At 39.9% G+C, this 16,227-nt stretch overlaps 1 protein-coding gene across 2 annotated transcripts in view; it reads left to right on the top strand.

Annotated features, from left to right (window-relative positions):
* The first annotated feature begins 1,179 nt into the window (after positions 1–1,179).
* The window catches only part of Ranbp2 (RAN binding protein 2), a 55,927-nt gene continuing 40,879 nt past the window's right edge, over positions 1,180–16,227 (top strand). Inside the window, exons 1-6 of one of the 2 annotated variants that reach the window (XM_041656244.1) lie at positions 1,180–1,333; positions 9,102–9,169; positions 10,889–11,000; positions 12,527–12,679; positions 15,199–15,429; positions 15,749–15,894. In XM_041656244.1, the coding sequence (XP_041512178.1) occupies positions 1,262–1,333; positions 9,102–9,169; positions 10,889–11,000; positions 12,527–12,679; positions 15,199–15,429; positions 15,749–15,894 (782 nt within the window). In that variant the 5' untranslated portion in view covers positions 1,180–1,261. The remainder of the gene's footprint in view (positions 1,334–9,101; positions 9,170–10,888; positions 11,001–12,526; positions 12,680–15,198; positions 15,430–15,748; positions 15,895–16,227) is intronic. The other variant, XM_041656245.1, reaches the window with a different exon arrangement.

Below are 16,227 nucleotides of genomic sequence, written 5' to 3'. Positions count from 1 at the left end.
TCTTTGCAGACACAGCTTCTCTTCAGGAATTCTCGTTTACAATTCTGTTCACAATCTGTACAACTCAGTGACAACTCTGTTCACTATTACTTTTTGTTTGTTTTTGAGTATCTGAGCCCGTGTGCGTCGGGAGCTGTGGAGATCAGAGACTTAGAACCGTTGGAACTGGTGGTCAGCAGCCAGACGTGGGTGCTGGGAACTGAACTTGGGTCCTTCGGAGGAGCAGCAAGCTCTCTCAACTGCGGAGCCATCTCCCTAGCAGGAAGAGATTGTTTACTTTATTTTTTTTTTTATTTTCGAGACAGGGTTTCTCCGTAGCTTTTGGTTCCTGTCCTGGAACTAGCTTTTCTAGACCAGGCTGGCCTCGAACTCACAGAGATCCGCCTGCCTCTGCCTCCCGAGTGCTGGGATTAAAGGCGTGCGCCACCACCGCCCGGCGAGATTGTTTACTTTTAATATTCTAATATAACCTGTTCTGCTAATTGTTAAGTCACAAAACAGGACCCCCAAATGGCAGTGCTGCTGACAATGTCCTAGATGACCGGTCATTTCTAGAAAACAGAAACCTCAATTTCTTAGCTGGGAAACAGAAACCTAGCTTCAGCATTCCTCAAAAATCTCATGATTCTGGTTTTGTTTGTTGGGAAAGGAACCACTTCCCCTCTCCGCCCCTAACGGTCAATTACTCAATTACTCCGGGCACCAGCGCATCTCACCATGTAAGCTAGTTTTTCAACCCTGGTTTATCCAAGCATAAAGTCACGGTCCAGCATTAACCATTATTCTATTGAAACCAGTAGCAATGATGAAGCCTGTCTCTTTAAAAGGATTTTTTTTTTAAAATAGGAAATTAAAAGAAATCAACTTTTAAGCCTTGAGCACCAAAAAGGTCGGATTCTTAGGGCACTGTCAACAGCATCGCCACTTTGGTCCCGCTTTGTGACATAACCACTAATTTGATATATAAAGGTTTTTTTTTTTTTTTTTTTTTTTTTTTTTTCTGGGGAAGGGAGTTAAGCACATTCGTTTGGGGGGGAAAAAACAAAAAGCAAAAAACGGTAACGTGGTCCGAAGGCGGGAGGCAGCAAACCAGAGCGTCAGGCCGCTGCGCGGCGCACGGTGATGACGCACAGCGCGCCGCCCCCATCCGCTCGCGACGGAGCTGCGTCACCCGGTGTTCGGTGCTCACCTCCTGGAGACCGCGGCGGCGGTAGGCCCCGGCGCTGGCCTCCCGCTCGCGGGGAGCTCGTTCGGCGGCGCGATGAGGCGCAGCAAGGCCGAGGTGGAGCGGTACATCGCCTCGGTGCAGGGCTCCGCCCCGTCGTCCCGAGAGGTGAGCGGGTCAGCGCAGACCGGCGTCATGGCTCCCGGCGGCCTCGGCTCCGGCGGGAGCGGAGGCGTCCGCGGGCGGCGTTGGCGTGGCGCTGCTGAGCACCGGAGGCGTGGGGACGGCGGCCGCCCGCCTTTCCTCCTCATGGCGGCTCGCCGCGGGCCCACTCGGGCCTCGTCGCCTCGGTCTCGGCGAGATCGGCCGGCTTGGGGCTCTGCGCGGGGCTCGTCTGGCCGTGCAGGCGCCTTGGGTCCCCCGGAATAGCGAGGTCCTGCGACGCGGGCCGTGGCTCCCCGGGAGGCTGACGCCGCTCGGCCGTGGGCTTTTCCCGCTGTGTGGGTGGCTGCGTGGAAGTGGAGCGGACAGACAGCCACATTGGCTAGGGCGCGTCAGCACAAATCACACGGGAGGCCCTTAATTGGGAGTCTTCGCTTGCTGTGTCCCACTCTTTACATCCGCTTCCCAAACCTCTTTTGGAAGCTGCTATTCTTGGCTTCTTTTTAGAAGTTTTTATTTAAAGGCAGACGGTCGGGAATTTTTAATTTCTTATAGGCAGTAGTTTCTATGCCTAACTATTGCCAACGTCGTTTTTCCATACCATGTCTTGTGGATGTTTTTCTAATTTTGATCATTAATGTGTTATAATTATTTTGCCGGTGGAGAGAGATATTCAGAGACTCAAGAGTCAGTTTTTTCTGGGGTTGAACAATCAAGTTCTGCCATTTGTAAACTGGAATTTGGTACAGTATAGACTCCGTCAATAAAAACGTAGTTTTGTTTCATGTTAAACGTTTGGGGCAAAGCTTGAAATATAGCGAGCTTCAATTTATCTCTAGCAAACGCATAGTTCAGTCAGCTATTTTTTTAAATTCTGAAAAATAGAGTTTTCTCTAAGGTTTTTTATTTATTTATTTGTTTGTTTATTTATTTATTATGTATACAATATTCTGTCTGCGTGAATGCCTGCAGGCCAGAAGAGGGCACCAGACCTCACTACAGATGGTTGTGAGCCACCATGTGGTTCCTGGGAATCGAACTCAGGACCCTTGGAAGAGCGGTCAGTGCTCTTAACCTCTGAGCCATTTCTCCAGCCCGTCTCTAAGGTTTTTTATGATCGTCCATATATACCACAGTTCATGTACAAGTCCCTTATGTAAATGGCAGGGTTTGGTAGTTTTTGTTGTTGTTGTTGTTACTTTAAATGTTTTCTTAGTTTGAAAGGATTAAATAATCCTGTCCAATGACTCTAACTCCAAAAAAAAAAAAATCAGGGTCCAAAGTGATCTTTAAAATTTTCAAGTTCAAAGCTGGCGGGTGGTGGCACATGCCTTTAATCCCAGCACTCGGGAGGCAGAGGCAGGCAGATCTCTGTGTTCAAGGCCAGCCTGGTCTACAAGAGCTAGTTCCAGGACAGGCTCCAAAGCTACAGAGAAACCCTGTCTCAAAAAACCAAAAAAATTTCAAGTTCATTTAGTGCTGGTCTGCCACAAGTAGGAAACTTTACAACCAGTTGCCTCTGATGGGTCAAAAATCAAAACTCCAGGGCACAAAAATTATCAAGTGAAAGTACCTTCAGGTTTAATTCTGTACCACATTAAACACATGTATTTATATTTAGACTTTGGTCTTGTCACCAGGATGTCTCATACGTTTGAAAATATTTTTAAAATCTGAGAACAAAAACCCAATCCAAAGACCCTGAAATCTAAAAATGCAAAAAATTTCAGATAAGTCATGTTCAGCTAATAATATGTAATACTCTATAAATAGTTGTTAAATTTTGTTAGGAACGGTAACAAGCAAGTAAAGTCTGTATGTATTCAATTTATTCAATTCCTATTATTTTTTTATTTGTTTGGCTTTCTAGACAGGGTCTCATTATGTTGCTTCTGGTGTCCTGGAACTCACTATTGAGATCGGGCTGGCCTCGAACTCACAGAGCCCCTCCTGCCTCTGCCTCCCGAGTGCTGGTGTCCACCCCTGAATGCACCATGCCAGGCTACCAACATATTTTTTAAAAATAGTTTTTGATGTAGGAATGGTTGAGTTGGTTAGTCACCAACTTGGAGAGTGACAGCTGTAAGAAAGCTTGTCTCTTAGCTAGCTTCCTTCATTGTTCACTTCTGTGCTATTAACATTCAACCAAAACCCTTACTTCCAAACCGTCTGTATTTAAAAAGAAGTTATGTCGAACAAGTTCTGTAATTACTAAGAAATAATGCTGCACGCCTTTCTTTCCTTTGCTCCTGGTGACCTGTATTTTACTGTTTCATTTTATAAATTTGGTTATTATTGATATTTCATGTTTGTAGGATATTATTTTTGTCCTTTTGTGGCCATTTCATTTCACTTAGTGTAATTTCAAGGTCATCCATGTTGTAGCAGGTGTTAAGAGTCACCCCTTTTTAATGGTTGAATAATAGTATGTATGTATCTTAAGTATGTCACGTTTTGCTTATTCATTTACTGTTGATTGACACTTAGGTTGTTTATATCTTTTGTCCAATACATACAATACAGTGAACAATGATATAAAAATATTTTAGTGCTTACTCTTAATTCCCTTCGGTTTACACCAAAAAATAATTATTGAGCTGTATGTTAATTGGTGTTTTCTGAGGAGCCCCCAAATTCTTTTCTTTTTTTTAAATATTTATTTATTATGTATACAATATTCTGTCTGTGTGCATGTCTGCAGGCCAGAAGAGGGCATCAGACCTCTTTACAGATGGTTGTGAGCCACCATGTGGTTGCCGGGAATTGAACTCAGGACCTTTGGAAGAGCAGGCAATGCTCTTAACCACTGAGCCATCTCTCCAGCCCCCCAAATTCTTTTCTATAGTGACTATACATTTTTATATTCCTGCTGTCAATTTATGGGGTTCCAATTTATTTTTTTTAACCAGTGCCTTACATTTATTTTTTATTGCATCTTATTTTGTGTGTGTGTGAGAGAGAGAGAGAGAGTGTGTGTGTGTGTGTGTGTGTAAATAAGTGCACCTGTGGAAGTCAAAGGAAAGTTTGCTAGAGTTGGATCTCCTCTACCACATGGAGCCTAGGGTTGGAATTTAGGTCTTTGGGCTTGATGGCAAGGTGCATTTACTCACTGAAACCATATTGCCAGCTCTAACTATCCTAAATCTTTAAATAATTTAAAAAAATATATTTATTGTTTATGTCTTCGTGTATCACATGTGTTCCTGTGCCGGAGGAGGCCAGAAGAAGGCATCATATCCCCTGACACTAGAGTCACACGTGGTTGTGAGCTGCCATGTGGGATCCTTTGAAGGAACAGCTAGAGACCTCTTAACCACTGAGCCATCTCTCCAGCTCCAGTTATCTTAAATATTACGTTCATATAGTTTACAATTTTTTTTTTTTTTTTTTTTTTTGGTTTTTCGAGACAGGGTTTCTCTGTGGTTTTGGAGCCTGTCCTGGAACTAGCTCTTGTAGACCAGGCTGGTCTCGAACTCACAGAGATCCGCCTGCCTCTGCCTCCCAAGTGCTGGGATTAAAGGCGTGCGCCACCACCGCCCAGCTTAGTTTACAAATTTATATTAGCAACATATCTCCCCCAGTTGTCCTTCTAATGAACTTGCAAAAGCATTACCAGTCCCACATACACACTGGTTGTATGCTGTATGTTTTTGAATAATTAAAGGTAATACTGAATTATAACTTAGTCAGTCTGACTTAACTCTTTAAGAATTTAAGGGGGGGGCTGGGCAGTGGTGGCACACGCCTTTAGTCCCAGCAGTCGGTAGGTAGAGGCAGGTGGATCTCTGTGAGTTTGAGGCCAGTCTGGTTTACAAGAGCTAGTTCCAGGGCAACTAGGGCGGTTGGTTACACAGAGAAACCTTGTCTTGAAATACCCCCCCTCTTCCCCAAAAAAGAAGAATTTAGGGAGTGGAGAGATGACTTAGAGTTTAAGATCACTTAACTGCTCTTGCAGAGGACCCAGGTTCAGTTCAGTTATCCATATGGTATGCTCATAAATATAATTGGAGTTCTAGGGGATACAACACCCTTTTCTGATCTCCAGCATCAGGCATGCATGTGGTATACATAGCCTATATGCAGAGGAAACAACTCCTACATATAAAATTAATAAATAAATTATAAAAATTAATTTGAAAGTAAAATTTAACTTGCTACTGTCTTGTGCTAAAATTTCAAATATGATTTTGTAAATCTTTGTAAGTTAGGTAGCAGAAAGAGGTATTAAAATTGAAACTGATAGGGGGCTGGAGAGATGGGTCAGCAGTTTAAGGCATCCACTGCTGGGTTCAATTCCCAGCAACCACATGGTGGCTCACAGCCATCTGTAGTGAGATGTGGTGTCCTCTTCTGGCCCGTAGGCATGCATGTAGACAGAACATTGTATAATAAGTAAATCTTTAAAACAAAATTAAAAGACTGTAATACATACCCTTTAAGAAATTATTACTTATGTGTATGGATGTTTTGCCTGCGTGTATGTCTGTGTAGCATGTACATTTTCAGTGCCTGCAGAATCCAGAAGAAGGCATCAGATCCCCGAGCTAGAGTTGTGAGCTGCCATGTGGGTGCTAGGAGTCGAACCAGGGTCCTATGGAAGAGCAACTGTTGCTCTTTACCTCTGTCTGAGCCGTCTCTCCAGCCCCAGTGGCTCATACCTTTGATCCCAGTACTCTGGGCTGAGGTAGGAGAATCACTGTGTTCATTTGCAGCCTGGACTACAGTAGCATTTCTGGTGAGTTCTGCTAGAGTGAGAACATGGCTTAAAAACACAGATGTTACACATAGAAATTGGGTTACTTTCCAGATGGGTGGAGAAAAGGATTGGTTGTTTAATAGGTATTACTTGAAAAGTAATAATTGGTTAATGACTTTTAAAAACAAAGGATCCAGTGTATACTACTTAGAAAAATAAATATTAGATTTCAAAGTAATTTTAGACTGAAAAAATATAGGGATGAAAATTTTACAAATCTCAAGTGAGAATGGCCTTTCTTAGCACATAACCACTAAAGAATAAACAGCATAGAAAACATTATTTTCTCTAAAAAGTCAGTCTTGTTTCATAAATACACTGAACACTGAAACAAGTAACAACTAGAAACATTTCAAAATAACCATAAATATCAGTGGGGTTAAGGAGTCCTTAAGGAGGGGATTTTTGGGGTGTAACTCAGTTCTAAAAATGCTTGTCCAACATCATGAAGGTCTCCTGGCTTAGGTTGCTAAAACCAAGGATTGGGCGTAGTAGCCTACACTTGATCTCAGCATCCAGGAGGAAGAGGCGAAAGGATCAGAAGGTTTATGCTCCCCCCAAATCTTTAAGGATTAATTAATATCATTTTCCTACTACAAAATTCATGGTGATGATGAAATTTTATTGAGAATGTATACTAAGTATATTTGATTATGCTTATAAAAGTGGTCTTAAGAGGTGATTCCTCTGCATATTAAATTAGAGATTAAAGAAATAAAAAAACCTGAGTTCTTAGATATTTTAATAATTAGTAGAACAAATAGTTACAAAAATTATGGAGAAACGTAGGTAAGGAAAAAAGTAATTTTAAAAAGCTCCAAAGCTACAGAGAAACCCTGTCTCGAAAAACCAAAAAAAAAAAAAAAAATTGAAATTAATCCCAAGGAAATTATGACTGGGCAGATTTGTACTTAAATATGTATTGAGTGCCTACCCACTCGTGGTTCAGTGGTGGTTGAAATCTAGCAACCAGGATTGTACCTGAGTATACCATACAGTTGAAGGGATAGATACACACAGACAAAACCAATAAAAACAGGACTTTGATCACTGCTGTTAACACATAAGCAGAATGCTGTAGGAGTGACAATGTCCTTTTTGAGTCAGAAAACACCAGGAAACTAGCTGTCTTCTAGGTATACTTATTTATTTATTTTTTTTATTTTATTTTTTATTTTTTTGGTTTTTCGAGACAGGGTTTCTCTGTGGTTTTGGAGCCTGTCCTGGAACTAGCTCTTGTAGACCAGGCTGGCCTCGAACCCACAGAGATCCGCCTGCCTCTGCCTCCCGAGTACTGGGATTAAAGGCGTGCGCCACCACCGCTGACGCCTTCAGCTAGAATGTTCTGATATTGCTATTTTAAGTATCAATTTATACTATTGAAGTTCATTAGCTCAGACACCAGATAGTTCCCAAAGCCCCCTTTCAAAGGGTAATTACTGAGACAGCTTGTCAGTAGCAGAGTTAAGCTAATAAGTCCCACAAATGTCTGAACCAGTTCTGTAAGCAACATTCCATATAGCTAAATTATCCTTCATAGAAAGGAAGATTGCCTCTCCCTTCATAAACCAAAAGTCTCTGAATACTGTCATATCCAAAGCCATTGGCAACGATTCTCTTTTATGTGTATGAGTGTTTTGCCTGCATGTATGTATGTGTGTCACTTGTGTGCTTGATGCCCATGGAGGTCAGAAGAGGGTGTTGGATCCCTGAAACTGTAGTTACAGAGGTGGAGAGCTGCCATGTGGTGCTCCTCTTCACCGCTCAGCCTTTTCTCTGCCTGCAGATCATATCTTGTGTGAAGCTGTGTTCTGGACTTGGCAGTTTATAGTAGTAAAGATCAAGGGTATGAAATAGGTTTATTTCAAGAATTCAGATTTTATTTCCTTTTCCTTTTTTTAAAAAGATGTATTTATTATCTATACAGTGTTCTGCTTGCACATGTATGCCGGCAGGCCAGAAGAGGGCACCAGATTTCTTTATATTGTGAGCCCCCATGTGGTTTCTGGGACTTGAACTCAGGACCTCTGGAAGAGTAGTCATTGTTCTTAACCACTGAGCCATCTCTCCAGTCCCAGATATTTCAAAGTCAGGTGTGGTATGTGCCTGTAATCCCAGTACTTGGGAGGCCGAAGCAGGTGGATCTTTGAGGCTGTCCTGGTTCTACATCTTGTGTATCAGGCCAGTTAAGGCTAATAACCCTGTTTAAAAAAAGAAACAAAATACCACATTTTATTCCAATCTTTAAAAATTCGTGTGTAAAATACTGGTTTTTAAAGTGAATAGTACATGGAATGTCCAGAACTTTAATGAGTCTGAAATGCTTTCCCAAGGAGGCTTCTTACAGAGGGTGGGGAAGGAGAGATTTCTGGTATACATCCCTTTCTCCAGGAAAATTGGTTTTCATGTACTTACTTATCTGTAAAGTAATGCAAGGAAAGCAGTAAAAGATTGCTGGGTAACACATGGCTAAGGTGTCCCTAGCTTCTCTGAGTAAACTTTTTTCATTTTGTGTGTGTGTGTGTGTGTGTTGTAACTCAAACTGGTTTTGAGCTTAGAATGGCCTTGAACTCAGGATCCTCTTCTATTTCCAGTTCCTGAGTCTTTAGGACTGCAGGTGTGAACTACTTCACCTGCCTTGAATTGTAACTTCTGATGCCCATTTTAACTATTGAATTTATTTTTCATGAAATTTATAAAATTTGGAACCATTCATTAACTCTTAGGGTATACATATTTTTCTTTCTTTTTTTTTTTTTAAGACAAGGTTTTTCTGTAGCTTTGGAGCCTATCTTGGAACTAGTTCTTGTAGACCAGGCTGGCATCGAACTCACAAGGATCCCCCTGCCTCTGCCTCCTGAGTGCTGGGATTAAAGGTGTGCGTCATCACTGCTCAGCTCATTTTTTTCTTTTCATATGGAAAAGTTAATGTTATACTTGTTAGGGCATTTTTGTCCTTTGAAAAAGTTGTGTAGTATTTCAAAATATAAACAGTAAAACCACTCAATTCTTTTTTAGAAGTCAATGAAAGGATTCTATTTTGCAAAGCTGTACTATGAAGCTAAAGAATATGATCTTGCTAAAAAGTAAGTACCAACCTGGAAAGAGGTTTCAATTTTCCATTCTTGTAATAGGAAGAACTGTTAAAGAATACATTTTTATTTAAGTGTATCCTGGAATAAGGGATTTATTGCTTTCAGACATTTGTTAGATTGAGCTTCTAAGAGTATTTCTTACTGGCTTTTGTTTATATCTAGTACAGAAATTATTTGTCTTAAAACACTGTTTCTAAAATTGCCCTTGTGTAGAATGAAAGAGATCATTCCTGTGTGTAAATTTCTTTCTGGTTAGTTAGGAAGCAGGAAACACTGACTTCATAAAATGTTGGCCAGAGACCAGCCAACCTAACAACCTCAGTAGTTGCTTTCTTGCCAACCAGACAAGAAACTGACTGGTTCTAATTTCCTTACTCAGAGTAGCTTAGAGGAGGAAGTTAAAAAGGAGACAGATTATCAAAAGCAGTGATGGGACCAGGGGACTGCTAGCGAGAAAGGCTGTAACCCAGGTTTTCCTAGGACAGTTCTTTAGAGAGTCAGTTATTTTTCTCTGAATTGTATGTATGAGGGCCTCTGGGTATATCCCTGGCAGCCTCTTCCCCAGAAGGAAAGGGAAGCAGTGATAACTTCTGTTGGCCACATCTGAATCTGTTAATTGTTGTTCTTGTTAATATGAAAGTTTTTCTTTCTTTCTTTTTTTTCGAGACAGGGTTTCTCTGAGCTTTGGAGCCTGTCCTGGAACTAGCTCTGTAGACCAGGCTGGTCTCGAACTCACAGAGATCCACCTGCCTCTGCCTCCCGAGTGCTGGGATTAAAGGCGTGCACCACCATCCCGGCTAATATTAGAGTTTTTCTTCTCAGTTTTCGTGTTTGGTCTTTTTCTATCACATTGTTAATGAACCCAGAAGATAACTTTATTTTTGTTGTTACTTGATTTAATATTGCTTGATACAAGACATAGAAATTAGGGGCTGGTGAGATGTCTTAGTGCGTAAAGGTGCTCGTCCGCCACCAGCCTGATGGACCTGAGCTAGACCCCCGGAACCATCTTCTGCAGATTGTCCATGTATATCCTGCAGCAGACACACTCCCTCCCAAATTCAGGATGGGAAGAGAAGAGAATTAGTTCTGTTTGGGTAGTCAAGACATTTTTCTGCTGTTCAAATTTAGCTGAGTATAGTACTTAGAGATTATTTTCTTGTTTAAAAGGTAAATATATTCTCTTGGTTTGTGAAACATTTTTAGTATTTAACATTCTCCCTTAAAAATTTTTCATTGTAGGTTGTTGATTATAATCATTGCTTATGCGAAACTCTTTAGTGGTTTACTTAATACAATCGGGAAGTAAAACAAAATTATGCATTCATTTCTTGTAGGTAGTAGAAGAAAAATCATTTGGCAAGTGTAGCACTTTGTAGTAAAATGAGGGCCTGGAGAGAGTACTGGTGATTAAGAGTACTCAGTTGCTCTTGCTGAGGACGAGTAAATACATCTTGAGTAAAACAATAAAATAAGGAAATGTGTTGTTTTCTCTGTGTGATTGTTAGCTGCTTTGCAGTGGATATTTTGGTACTCCGTGTTAAATAAATATGGTAGCTAGTAACTGACTTACAGTAGAAGAATTGGTGGGTGCTTGGTTTACGATGCACTCTTCTGTCAATATTTCAGTAGAGTCATAAGTGTAATGATCTGAAATTTAGTTTTGTATTTTAAAACATGTTTAATCGATGACTCTTGTTTTTAAAACAGATACATTTCTACATATATTAATGTGCAAGAGAGGGACCCTAAAGCCCACAGATTTTTGGGTCTTCTTTATGAAGCTGAAGAAAATACAGACAAAGCTGTTGAATGTTATAAGGTAATTATAGAATTAAAGTACAGCCTCTGTAAGGCTGGAGAGATGGCTCATCAATGAAGAGTTTGGAGTTTGGGCTCATCTTCCAGAGGAACTTGCTTTCAACCTAGCACCTGTGTGGTGGCTTACAGCCATTTGTAATTCTACTCCCAAGGAATCTGATGTCCTCTTCTGGCCTCCTTGGGCACAATCACGCACATGGTACACAGACATACATGTAGACTAAAAACCTGTACATATTTTTTTTTAAAGTGTAACCTTTGCATAGCCATACAGGTGATGCCTATGGTATGTAATAAATAATTCATATTAATTTTATCAATGTAGTGAAAAGAACATTAATACTATTAAGTGGCTTAGTTTGGAACATACTTAAAATTTTGATTTTTGGGGGGTGCCTGGGGGAGACAGGGTTTCTTGGTTGCTTTGAAGCCTGTCCCTCCTTTGGCCAGGGTGGCCTTGAACTCACAAAGATCCACCTGTCTTTGACCCTAGTGTTGGGGTTAAAGGCTTGCGCAACCACCATCGGGCTAAAATTTTGAATATTTAAAACACATAAAATATAGTGTAGCCTGGGGAGATGGCCCAGCTGGTAAAGGTGCCTGAGCCTGACCAGGTGAGTTTGGTTCCTGCAGTCTACAAGGTGGAAGGAAGGAGCTGTCCTATGACTTCAACTGGTTGACCATGGCACAGGAGCACCTACATCCCTGGAAACAAAATAAGTAAAACCTAAAAATGGTCAGAGACAATAACCTCATATTTTTAAAAAATTTAACTAAGCAATGCAAAATTTATTTAATTTATAGTTACAATGATTTGTTTCTGTTTTGGTTAGGTTTGTTTTTTGAGGGCATTTTATATAGTTCTGGGTGCCCTAGAACTTGCTGGCCTCAAGCTCATAGAGATACTCTAGCCTTTGTCTCCTGAGTGCTGAGATGAAAGGTATCTAAGACCACATCTACTCCACAAAAAAACATTGGTGGCTCTAACCACTTTAAAATAAAATCATTTAGGAATCGGATTTTGAAAGGCTGTAAGGTAGATAACTCAGGTTAACAGTGCTCACTATACTTGTCCTGAGTTTGGTTCCCAGCACCATGTGGAACAGCTCACACTTGCCTGTAAGGCAGTTTCTAGGGAATCTGACAGCTTCTTTTGCCTTCTTGAGTATCTACATTCATGTTTTGCATATGTGCACACACAGGAACACATGCATATAATTAAAATAATTTAAAAAATCTTTGAAAAAGCCAGGCAGTGGTGGCGCACACCTTTAATCCAGCACTCGGGAGGCAGAGGCAGGTGGATCTCTGTGAGTTCAAGGCCAGCCTGGTCTACAAGAGCTAGTTCCAGGACAGTCTCCAAAGCTACAGAGAAACCCTGTCTTGAACCCCCCCCTCCCCCCAAAAAAGAAAATCTTTGAAAAATTGGGAGATTTTTATATGTGTAGTAATTTTTTTTAGGTGATTGTATATACTTACACTTATGTTCACTTTATAATTTCTGTTTTGGTATTTTTCTGATATCAGCGTTCAGTGGAATTAAACCCAACACAGAAAGATCTTGTGTTAAAAATTGCAGAATTGCTTTGTAAAAATGACGTGACCGATGGAAGAGCAAAATACTGGGTTGAAAGAGCAGCCAAGCTTTTCCCAGGAAGTCCTGCCATTTATAAGCTGAAGGTAAAGTTACAACCCAAGCAACATATGGAAGGAAAAAACTCAGATATCATCATTTTTAGTGTTTTTAAGCATAAATCCTTGTCAATAGCAAACTTATATAGTACATTCATATTTTCTTTAAAAATCTTTAAATCTTATAAAACCTTTCTGAGTGTTGGCTTACTAGGCAGTGTAATACTTTACAAATGATACCTCAGTTATTATTCTAGAATACTATTTTAGTGATTTTATAGTTTCATAATTCCGTACAATGTAGTTGCTATGGTATTGTATCATTTTGTGACCAGTGGAGGTAAGGGGTGTGTGTGTGTGCGTACATGTACATGGACTTGCGTGCATGTAGCTAAGGTGTAAATGGAACTCTGGCATAGAATTTTCTTTGTTAGATAATTATTTATGGGTTGAAAGAAGTATGTTCAAGCCTGCCATAGTAGTGCATATATTTAATCTAAGCACTTGGGAAGCAGAGGAATGTAGATCTCTATGATTCCAAGCCCAGCCTGGTATAACATAGCAAGTTTCAAGTCAGTCAAGGCTATATAATGAGACCCTGTCTCAGAGTAATAGAAATAGTTGTGTTCTAAAAACTGGAAGCATGAGGCTCTCAAACAGAAAATAAAAACACAGTTTATTCTGAATAATTACTAAAAATGTTAAAAATTATTAATGTTACTTTGTATGGCTTTGGGTTTTCCCATGTTGTCATATCCAACTTTGACTGTTACATTTGTTTGTTTTTGACTGTCTTGCTCATATCCTAGACTGGCCCCAAACTCATGGTCCTCCTGACTTAGCCTCTAGAGTACTAGGATTAAAGGTGTACATAAATGTATATTTATTTTTAACTTGTTCCTTTCAATGCTATTATACATATATGTGTGTGTATTTTCCCCACCCTCAACACAGGATTTCTCTCTGTAGCTCTAGCTGTTCCACTCACATTGTAGACCACGCTTGCCTCAGATCCATTTGCTCCTGCCTCCTGAGTGCTGGATTAAAAGTGTGTGCCACTATGCCTGGCCTATACATGTTTCTTTAGAAGTTTCAGCAATTAACTTATTTTGAAAGAGGTATAATGTTCCTTTTAAAAAATTTCTGTTTTTAATTTAGTATTTCACGTATAATCAAAGCCCAGGCTTTCTTTTTGCAGATTAAAAGAAGCCAACCATAAGTTTTTGGAAATGACCCAGCAGGAGAGAGATTAATGGAGGAGGTTAGGAAATGTATAGATTGCTACTAGAGATGTTTGTGAGGCAAAGATAGAAGATAAGTATGTAGGTAAAGTAAAATAGAATTTATACATCAGGATAGCTTCACTTTTCTTAGTGAAGGATAAGTCAAGGCCAAAGGTTGACCATCAGGGTTGAAGGAATATGTGGTCCTTTTAGGGAGTAGAGAATATGCATTTATTAGAAGTAAAATGGTGCTTCATTTTAGGTAATACTAGTTTGAGACATGAGATCATGAAAATCAAATCAGCCTGAATTTGAAATTTCCTAATTTCCAGTATGCCCTATCTCCAGTTGTTCAACTGTTTATGGCAGCACAGAGAGAATGGTATAGGGCCCTCGTAGGAAAGGTGGAGGGAATTAGGTGGAGGGATTTTTGTAAACAAGCAGTAATGTAGAATATTAAGAATTACTGCATTTTAGCTTGATGGAGAAGAAAGTAAACCCATGTGTTGTGGATAATTAAAGCTTGACAATGTAAGTGTGCTGAAAGAGCTTCTCATAGTGGAGAAGTACAGATGTGGCACTGAGGTGTTGAGTGAACTGGCGAACACCTGGTCAGAGCGCTATAATCAAATAATAGGGTTGGAAGACTTGTATCAATGACAAATGTCTGAACGTTGTATGAGATGATTAAAGAACTGAGTAACTAAGCTACTACCCTACCTATTTGCTAATTATAAAGGTAATTGTTAGGGATGAAAAAGTCACTCCCCCTAGAATTACAAAAAGTGTGGGAGGACATGTGATTTGGAGGTAATAGTAGGGAGTGAAGAAACCATGAATTCCTCCTGTGTATAGACTATGAGAGGGAGCTGTTATGAAGAGCTGCTTGGGGCTCTTGTGACGTGGTAATACTCACTGTTCATTTAGTTTCAAGAGGGGAAACTAGTAGATGATGACGATAGCAGATCAGTGTGAGACGTTGGGCTTAAGTAATTGAGTCACACTTTCTGTGAGCTGCAGGGTATGCAGGTGAGGATCCTGGTGGTAAGGGTTTATCGGGTAGGTTGTACCAGGTATACAGGGATGTGAAGCAATAGTAGTCTTACTAAAGTCTGTGAGGTGAATATGGACAATCACGGGTACTGTGGTAGCTAAGTGCTACTTTCACGCGAAGTTGTTAACATCTGAAAGTAAGTGTGAAGGAGTTAATAGTTTATGTGGAGTGGTAACCTATGCCGTGTACTTTTTTAGAGCTAGATATAGTTGAAGGTTGTGCATGAACCTATGACTTATCTAAAATTGTATCAGTATTACTCAACATTTAATGACTTTTCTTCCAAATAGGAACAGCTTTTAGATTGTAAAGGTGAAGATGGATGGAATAAACTTTTTGACTTGATTCAGTCAGAACTTTATGCAAGACCTGATGATGTTCATGTGAATATCCGACTAGTAGAGCTGTACCGTTCAAATAAAAGATTGAAGGATGCTGTGGCCCACTGCCACGAGGCAGAGAAGAACATAACCCTACGTTCAAGTTTAGAATGGAATTCCTGTGTTGTACAGACTCTTAGGGTAGGTGAAAGCTATTTGTCTCCTTTTCTAGATGGATAGTTACCATACATTCCTTCATATTTAAGTGTTCTTCAACATTTAAATTTCTTTCATCAATAGAGCACAACTATAAAATGAAAATTTGGATAGATTGGGATAATAAATGTGTGTGTGTGTCTCTGTGTGTATATTTGGTATTTTTATTTATAAGGCCAGTTTAAACATTGCCATTTTTATAGTTATAATAATAATGGACCAAAGATTTTTGTAGCATACAGTGGTCAGTTTTTTTAAATCTGTTAAAGATTTATAAAGATTTATTGTTTTTCTAAAACAATAGGAATATTTGGAGTCTCTGCAGTGTTTGGATTCCGATAAAAGTACTTGGAGAGCAACCAGTAAAGACTTACTTCTAGCCTACGCTAACCTTATGCTTCTCACACTTTCTGCCAGAGATGTGCAGGAGAGCAGAGAGCTACTGGAAAGGTATGTTGTTGAGAGACTGTAAGTGTGTGCATGGACACACTTAGCCACGTGACAGATTTCCTTTTTTTTGTACTAATTGGTCTAGGTTTGTTTACATCATTAACATTCCTCTAGTTTACCTATGCTCATACGATAAAACACTTGAGATTATACTTTTATGGAAATGCTATATAATTCTATACAACTTATTTTTAGGGAACTTTTTTGTAATTTTAAAATTACGTTCTCTTATATATGTGGTGTCATATGCCATAGTGCAAGTGTGGAGGTTGGGGATAATTTACAGGATTTAGTTCTGCCCCTTTCATTTTTGTGGGTCCCAGGGAATGAACT

Source organism: Microtus oregoni, unplaced genomic scaffold (genome assembly GCF_018167655.1).
Source record: "Microtus oregoni isolate MIOR12 unplaced genomic scaffold, Mior012 000007F_ref0000211, whole genome shotgun sequence".
NCBI lineage: Eukaryota > Metazoa > Chordata > Mammalia > Rodentia > Cricetidae > Microtus > Microtus oregoni.
The sequence above is the reverse complement of the archived record's forward strand: the minus strand, read 5'-3'. Positions and strand labels throughout refer to the sequence as shown.